The sequence below is a fragment of the Solanum stenotomum genome, chromosome 4 (assembly GCF_019186545.1).
Source record: "Solanum stenotomum isolate F172 chromosome 4, ASM1918654v1, whole genome shotgun sequence".
NCBI lineage: Eukaryota > Viridiplantae > Streptophyta > Magnoliopsida > Solanales > Solanaceae > Solanum > Solanum stenotomum.
The window spans coordinates 64,908,429-64,917,831 of NC_064285.1; the positions used below are offsets into that span (position 1 = coordinate 64,908,429).

Consider the following 9,403-nt stretch of genomic DNA (forward strand, 5'->3'; position numbering starts at 1 on the left):
TCTTACGTAAATCCTATAATCCGCTCAATGGTTTTCTCGCCTTCAAGTAAAATATATTAAAAGAAGTGGAACTTGTTACATGCTTTTACAACCAATGACATAAACTATAGAGATAAACATGATGTGATTTAAACATGAGTTGATGAATCAAAACTTTTATCAAGATCTAATTAAAACAACCCAATTTTTAGCCGAAGTAAACCGTTGCCGCATAAGAAACTAGTGTCATTACGCAAGGAATCATACACCCAATGCTCATGAGAAGTTGTGGCCTTATATACTATCAAAGCGAGCGGCTAATGACAGAAAAATTAAATTCCATACGAAGAGTAGCAAAATAGTGATTAAGACCATTTTTTAGGATGATGAACATGCTATTTTAGGAGTTCTCTTAATAATTTTAGCAGCCAAACAAGACAGAAAACAGATGCTACGCTTGACACATTTCAAGAGCTCAAATGTTACCCACAAGAAGAGATTTCAGATCACTTAGAGAGATTGAAAATCTTAATAGGAAATAGACAGCAAACTAGAAATAGAACAAGAACTAGATAGGCTGAAATGCGAAAACAAGATAAAATCCTACACTTTACATTAACTCGACTTCCAATAATTAACGGTTTTTTTTGTTTATAAAAAAACACAATCTTCAAGCAGAATATCAATACGAAAAGAGATACAAAGGGGGCTCAAACAACCTGTAAACAAGATGAACAAAGCAAAACATAACTCACGTCATTCAAAAAGGAAAACGAGAAATAAGGGTGGGGTGTTACTTTGAAAAGCTTACTACACTACTGATAAGAACCCTATTAAAACTATCTAGGCCATTGGTTGGCATAAAAACAAATTCCTCCTCGGAACAGCGGCAGCCAAACAAAAACAAAGATTTCACAACCTCGCAAATATTAAGTCGGGATAAAGGAGATAAGAGGTTACCTTTTGTTGGAATGTATGCGTCCACTTATTTCGATGGGACCAGGTCCCTTGTCTCAGCAAGAACAGTAACAAAAAAATGAGCAGAAAATAAACAGCTGAAAGTAAGATCTGCACAAGTGTTTTACGTGGAAACCTCCTTGCTCAAGGGAGTAAAACCACAACTTGTCTCAACTGGATTTTTCAAACTGCTTCCACTAATCTTCTCCAAGCAAAAGTAAAAGTCAGTTTACAAAATGAGATTAGCCTGTTAATTTCCACACTAAGCAATATCTCCTATCACTTAGCTGAGCCAGAGCAGATACAACACTGCCCACTATACTAACCCTCACCGATTAATATAGATTTTTCTAAGAGGATACCACACCGCCCACTAAACCACCACCCTCTGGACTATTTAGATTTTGACTAAGCAACAATAATGTTGCCCACTAAATCACCTAACTCTAGATGACTTAGACTTTTAGAAACCGAAACAAGATCTGAATCCTTTATAGATTAGGATCAGATTTACAATGTAAGCACATGAGACACAAAGCTTTAAGTACAACAAAGACTCTTCTTCACTCTATCAGATCCCTTTGTTGAGTTGAGCAATGTTCTTCCTTGAAGATGACCTTCTTTTCAAGCTTATGAATTTTGAGAGAAAATCCAAATTTAGTTTGCCAAATCTTGAGTTTATGTTTTGTTGGAAGAGACTATATCAAAATGAACATAAACTCCTTGGGACCGCCCATTTGGCTGAGAGCCTGTTGTTTAGAAAAGTTGTGCACCTACCACATCAGAAGTGACAGCTTTTCTGATAGCTGTCTTGTCGTCCTTCACATCGCAGTCTTGCAGGGACCAGGTCCCTTGCAAACTTCTCTTAGTGAGTTCTTGAGAATACGTGTTGGCTCTCTCCTTTTGAATGAATGAATATTTTTGTTGTTTGTAAGTTGAATATATTAGACAAGAAGAATTATTGTCCAATGTACAAACAACCTCCTCGCTTCTGATTGGTGGAGTACTCGCCACTTCACCAACTTTTTGACGCAGACAACTTTCCAGCTGTACAACACTTTGACCACTGGACGAGTATTTATACTCTGCAGAGGACCAGGTCCCTGCACTTGTGAGGAGATCATCAAAGCATCAAAGAACATAACATTTTCCCCCTTTTTGATGATTACACACAAATATTCCTCACGCTGATTTTATTCATTCATTTCACCGTCATCAGTCCCAATAACAAGGATTTGATTCCTTGTTAGATCTCTAAGTTTGTTAAATCATCAAAACTTAACAACTCCAAAATAACACCTTTTCGTGGGCAGCGAGACTAGGACAAATGAGTTGAGAACATCGACTCTTCTACTATGAAATCTAAATACGAACAACAAGCTAAGAAAATCTGAGCGTCGATCTTCTCGGAACTTAGAATTAGAAATGTAGTTATAAACTTCTAAGTTTAAGATGTCTATCGCTCAAAAACCAAGCTCCAAACCTTGTTTGTAAGCTATTTTTCGTATATGACCTCAAAATCCAATCTTTTTAACATGTCCCTAATCACTGGAGGTAGAGGGTTATTTATAGGGGAAGTTGGGGCGATTTAGGGGGGAAATCCGTTGAAAAATTCAAACAAAAATTTGAATTTTTTCTTCTCTTTTCGAAGCAACAGTGAAGGCTGTTGTGCAGGACTGTGACTTTCGCGAAAGAAGGGGGGAAGGGGACGTGAGGTGATCGATTAGGCTGCTAGGGTTGTGGGTTTTGCAGATGATCACATTTCTGGGTTCTCCGCGATTTCCGCTGGGTTTGGACGAGATGGGGTCGTCTGGTTTTGTGAAAGAAGAAGAAGACGCAGGGGTCGCAGTTGATGATTGTTGTTGTATTGGAATGGGTCTTTTGGTGGGCTGATGAAGGCAAAAAATGGGCTGGCTGGGAATAGAGGAAAATAGGTATTGAATCGGAATTGGGCTATTGAGTCTTAGATGGGTTTAAGGTTAGATAAGGAAAGAGTTTGGATTGGAATTGGTCATTTGACCCAATCGATTGCAATTATAGCCAATTGAATTCAAAATATAGCCGAATTGAGTTAATCTAGTGAATCCGGCTAGAATTTTAACACGATGAATTAAGATTAACGAGCTTCTTAATCTTAACGAAATGAAATAATTAACTTAATTATAAACTAATTATTTCAAAAAATATAAACTATTATATAACTAAAATAATTAACCAAATATTTAATTAAAACAAATATTTTTTGAGACAATTTTTGAATATTCATAAAATATACTAATTATATACATAATTATGTAAAACATATATATTATCTAAAAACTATAAAAAGTGACAAAACTATTTAAAATAACCTGCAAACTATATATTTTTTCTTAAAATTTTGTAAAACTAATTATTTTAATTCGTTTGAAATTGAAGAGGCTCGATGATTAATCTATATTGTGGAGGTCCAAAATTGGATGTCAACATATATATAACTTACAAAATTGATCCAACAAACTTGTGGTCTTCAACATGTCATATCATCCACATGAGCATGTTATCAAGGGTTAAATGAGAAGATGAGTTTTAAAAGATTTTCTAATATAGATATTTCGTCTTTTTGGAACCAAAAAGAAGGGACAAAAAGCTTCATACAAAATAGAACACAACCACACAAGAGTAAACTATATAAAGTTATCCAGAAAATGATCAAATGATCCTTAATGTATGGTCTTTGCTTCCATTTGGTCCTTAATATATAAACTTGATGGAAATAGTCCTTAATATACACAAAATGTGATCATTTTGGTCTTCAACCTATAAATGTGCCATTTAACTTGACCTCATTTCATATTCATGCCCTCCAACTTTGAGTTTGCACAAATAGACNGTCAACATATATATAACTTACAAAATTGATCCAAACAAACTTGTGGTCTTCAACATGTCATATCATCCACATGAGCATCAAGGGTTAAATGAGAAGATGAGTTTTAAAAGATTTTCTAATATAGATATTTGGTCTTTTTGGAACCAAAAAGAAGGTACAAAAAGCTTCATACAAAATAGAACACAACCACACAAGAGTAAACTATATAAAGTTATTCAGAAAATGATCAAAATGATCCTTAATGTATGGGCTTTGCTTCCATTTGGTCCTTAATATATAAACTTGATGGAAATAGTCCTTAATATATCACAAAATGTGATCATTTTGGTCTTCAACCTATAAATGTGCCATTTAACTTTACCTCATTTCATATGCATGCCCTCCAACTTTGAGTTTGCACAAATAGACACTTAAACTTGTATAAAAGTGAACAAGTAGACACATGAGTCTTATGTGACATAATACACATAGATCTCCAGAGGACACAAATTGTTATGTACGATGTCACGTAGGATGTGTGTATCTATTTGTTCAACTTTATACAAGTTTATGTGTCTATTTGTGCTCACCCAAAATTGAAGGGCATAAATGTGAAATAGAGTTAAGTTAAAGGACATTATTTATGTATTATGTCAATGTTTTCCTCAATAAATTATCTCACAAATTCAGTTAATATGGAATAGAGGAAGTAATAGATATTCCTCTAGGAGATGACAAAAATAACGATATTACTCTGAGAGGCCAATGATCAAATCAGACCAAGGCTCGATACATCCGAAGAAATAGCCAGTGGCCAACATTAGCCATTATAAAATCGTCTCACTAATGATGCCAGACGTTTGGGCACTATGTACAATTCAAAGGTCTAAAATTCTTTCACCTTAGCAGTCCCCAAACTAGGGGATAACTTATCCAGTGCCCAACCATCCGGCTTCACTCGTAGGACGGTTTCATAACGGCTAATGCTTGGCGCTAGTTGTTCCTCTAGGCCTACAGAGTCCATTTGTTGGGTCGTAGGTAAACTATATTATTATGTTGGAGGTCTTTTAGTTTGAGAAACAAATCTGAACAAGTTCTACAACGATAAACACACATTTGAGACGAAATTTAAAGTCAAGACAAATTTGCTCTATTTTTCATAGTTGAGTAGCAAATCAACTTTGATCATTCAAAATTTCAACTCTCAATTTGTAAGGAGTTTCTTGAACTAATTCTTTACCTAGCTATGACAAAACTTTCAATTGTGACAAATCCCTATACAAATTTACATGAACCTTTAACTAGTATCACACATAAATACTGTTGTAATTTTAATATGTATAAATAGTATAATTTTTCACTGAAGGGGTTTTGGATGAACCCCTTGGCCCTTCCTAGCTCCGTCCCTGCTCAAACCTTTTTACCAACTGAAAACAGAAAGGAGATGGAAGATATTCTACTTCTCATATTCTCCAAAATTTCAGAAGCAGAAGGTCTGAGGCCTGGGAAATCACTTAGGCATAATGCTGCAAGTGAAACCATGGCCTTAGCTTCCTCCAATACGTGATTCCTATCGAGGCGTGGATCTATCATTTCCGCTACCTTAGACAGATCGTTCAAAATCGGAGCAGCTTTTGATATTAACCTCTCCCCACTACCTGAGGAAAAGGCCTCAACCCCTGAAATGAGTTCTAAAATAATGACTCCAAAGCTATATATGTCGTTTTTCTTGGAGGCAATGCCGGTCCTCAAGTAGTGAGGATCAGTATAACCTGGAGAACCAAGTATCACTCGATTTTTCGTTGATGGTGAAACAGAAGAAGAAAATCCAATTTTCGCAGACCCAAAATCACATAGCTTGCAATTGAATTGATCGTCTAGCAATATATTAGAGGACTTGATATCGCTATGCACAATTTGTAAAGGACATTTGTCATGAAGATACTCAATAGCTTGAGCAAGTTGAAATGCTACTGCCATTCGGTTTCTCCATGGAAGAATTGTCATATCTCTGTTTTCGTGGAGTTTGTCCTGTAGAGTACCATTTGAGACATACTCGAACACAAGCATGTTTCCAGATTCATCATTTTCACAATGATCAAGAAGTTTAATTATGTTGTCGTGTTTGATTTGAATCAAAATGTCTAATTCTTGCTTGTAGATTCTATTGAGACGCTCGCTGCTGCTGTCCATGATTTTAACAGCTCGGAGTGATGAATCAGGAAAATTAGCTAAATAGACTCTGCTAAATCCACCACAGGCAATTAAATTGGAATTGGAGAAATTCGCGGTGAATTTCTTCAACTCTTCGCTTGTATATCTCGTTGCACCAGCAATCATTGTGTTATCTGATTCATCTTCTTTATCGCCGTCTGCAAAAACACGGATATCAGCAACTCCAGCGCGCCTTACGTTGTACCCAAAGCACCTAAGGAAAGCCATAATGGGCACAAAAACAAGGGCAGAACACCAATTCAACGTGTTTGTGCTATGTGAGATGGACGTTGGAATCTCTCGATGACTCGATCCTTAGCTAGAAATCTCTGACTTTACGCCTAAGAAAGGAGAATTTCTTAGTAGAGAGCAACCACTGCAAATCCAAGTCGCTGACTTCAAGCCTGAGAAGGGAGAGTTTTCCCAGCCTACTAGATGCGAATTCAAATTAATCAGCTCACCGACAATGAAAATCGGATTGTGTATGATGGACACTCGAGTAGTGAATGATAAAGTTTTTAAGTTTGTGTTTTAAAAAAATGTTATTGTCAATATTGCTATCCACTGGCCGTGCGTGTGGGATATAAAAAGGGGAAGTGACGGTGGGTGAGTATAAGTATTTTAAGCGCTGAAGCTACTGGGAAAGAAGAATAGAACCCCACACACAAATAAAAAACTTATAAAAATATTAAAAGGGAAAGAGCATGGACTCAACCAAAAAGTTCACCACCCACAGACAAATAAAACATTCCTATAACATAAAGATAACATCGTAAAAGAGAAGAAATTGTACTCCCATGTCCCAATTTAATTGACTAGGGGCGTAGCGAGCTTGGGGTTAAGGAGTTTATTCGAATTTTTTCGATGAAAAATTATACGATTTATGTATGATTAAAATATTTTTCATGTATATATTGTTGATGTGGAACTGTCTAGTTCATTTGTTTACTTCTTCAGATTTTGAACTCTTTTAGTGAAAATCTTGGCTCCGTCACTGTATATGACACAGTTCAGATTTGGAGAGTCAAAGTTCTTTATTTTGATTAAACAATAACAACATACCCAGAGAAAACTTCTTTATTTTGATTGTGATTTTATATAAAAAAAAGTTTGACAGAGCTAATTTTTTTGTAAGCTGAGTTTGTGCGTATATAATTTATTCTGGTATAAAATTATTAGGCCTTTTCTACTGATGGATGATAAAATCCCTAGTAGTAGCTTCAAAGGTGTGTTGTATTGAGACCTTTTTTGTTAATACAACACCACTCAGATATTTTCGGGGTAATTGAAAGAAAAAAAAAAGTTTTTTGAAACATAATTACAGATTTAGAAACTACATAAAAATACAATAAGTCCAATAATTAAAAAAAAAAACATTCAAATTATATAAGAATAAATTGCAGTAATTTTTTTTGTTTGACTCTCTCGAAATCTGATTTATGTCATATAAATAGAGACACAGTGAGTACTCCTACTAATCATTGCTTGTAACAACGTAGTAGGAAAATGAATAGGTTAATTAAATGTGTCAAAGTTTAAATATCATATTCATGATGAAGTGGAACCTAGAAAAGCAAGAGTTGTACTCCTAAATCCTAATGTTATCATCCCATTACACGGTAGTTTCGTCAAAACATGAAATTTAAAATGTTCATTAGACTTTACAATTTTATTAAATATAAGGTAAACATAAGCTAAAAAGGAACATGAATAAAATACCACAATCTACTTTATACCAAACCATTTGTTTTGTACCCTACCTACAACAAGTCATGTCAAATGGCAAATAAGCATGTTTTACATATAGAAAATGACTAATTATTTTTGAATGGTGGATTAAAGGACACAGACAAACTGAGACCTTTAATAGAAAGTGATAGTGAAAGCAAAATAAAATACCGTCGGTTGGTCAAAATTTATTTCAATTTTTCACGTTTGATAGGTCAAATTTTTGGGGAAAAAAAAAATTCTTAGGAAAAACAAGTTTTTTAAAAAGTAATAGTACTTTTAAGTTCCTCAAAATAATCTTTTTTTTAAAAAAATTAATTATTATATTTTCACATTTAAAGATTAATGATTTTTCAGCTTATTTAAGATTTATATATTGAAATGATGTTCAAATATTTTTTATCTATCGCTATTTTTTATCTATCGACTTTGAGTATTACTTAAATTAATTGGAGTACATATGATGGTATATGGATCAAATTTTTGTTCAAATAATTTTGTATTGTTGATTGAATGAGCTAAAAAGAGAAAATATGGAGATGAAAATAATAAGGACAAGAAATTGGTGAAAAAAATCCTTCTTATCTTTGGCAACCAAATAAGAATCCTAAATAAACACCTATAATTAATTTAGAGTTCAAGTTACCATATAATACTCTTTTTTATTATTATTATTATTATTATTATTATTTAAATATTAATAATAAGTGAATATATTAAGAGAATAAGCATTTCTAAAAATGAACTGAATGTGTATTAGATATTGAATAGTATTTAACAAAAGGCAATTATCTCTTTGTTTTCTTGAACAAATATTGTTGGACATCTATTTTTAGTATAGCTGACAAGTAAAAATGAACGGAGCGAGTAATCATTTCTTTCTTCAAGACATTTAATTACTGACAAGTTAATGAAAACACTCCTTATTTATTAGGAATGATCAATTTCTTAAAAAGGTATGCTCAAATTAAATACATCACTTATTAATAAAATACATCACTTATTTAAAAACGAAGAAAATAGTACACAATTTTCTAGATAATTGTTGCACTATATATAAAGTGTACTTGGGAAAATATTTCTAATCTTTTCATGTTGAGTGGTAAAATTTTCTGAAGAACACTTTCTCTAAAAAACTAAACTTCTTAAAATAGAAAAAGTTTTTTTAAAAAAACAGGTTTCATCTATAACATTTAATATTAATTGTTTCATTCACATCCTCAACACACACCATCTCCACTCCAACCCCCACACTCCTACACCCATAGTGTTTAATTTGCTTACATTATATACAAATATTTATTATTTATTTATCAAAAATAATAAATAAGAAAATTATTTATTTTCTGAAAACTATTTTCCACCAAATTCACCCTAAATGTATATAGGTCACAAAATTTATAGGGAGGTAGAAGATGAGAAGTTTCTTGTGGTCAACTTAGTCTTACTCTTTGATCTTATGCCAACCCACAAGGGGCCCCTCTTTTATTTCCTCGTGTGTATGGGCATTTAGGTTCGTAGTATCTAATATTGGTTTATGGATTTTGTTTTTTATACTTGTTTGGTGCAAATATAATAATTATTTTTCTTCAATTTATTTTTTTTCCTTATCTTTTGATTTTTTGTTTTCTATTTTTCATGATTATGGCACCAAACAAATCAAAAAGGGCCTCA

The 9,403-nt window shown here is 33.4% G+C and overlaps 1 protein-coding gene across 1 annotated transcript; it reads right to left on the bottom strand.

The window, feature by feature from the left end:
* Nucleotides 1–4,913: 4,913 nt before the first annotated feature.
* LOC125862426 (probable receptor-like protein kinase At1g33260) lies at nt 4,914–6,536 on the bottom strand. The gene has a single exon (XM_049542488.1). It carries the CDS (start codon nt 6,227–6,229, stop codon nt 5,198–5,200), a length of 1,032 nt encoding a protein of 343 aa, XP_049398445.1. The 5' UTR covers nt 6,230–6,536; the 3' UTR covers nt 4,914–5,197.
* Nucleotides 6,537–9,403: the final 2,867 nt, after the last annotated feature.

Bases quoted from the DNA above. Each gene is read 5' to 3' on its own strand.
- LOC125862426 (XM_049542488.1), bottom strand. From the start codon at position 6,229: ATGGCTTTCCTTAGGTGCTTTGGGTACAACGTAAGGCGCGCTGGAGTT.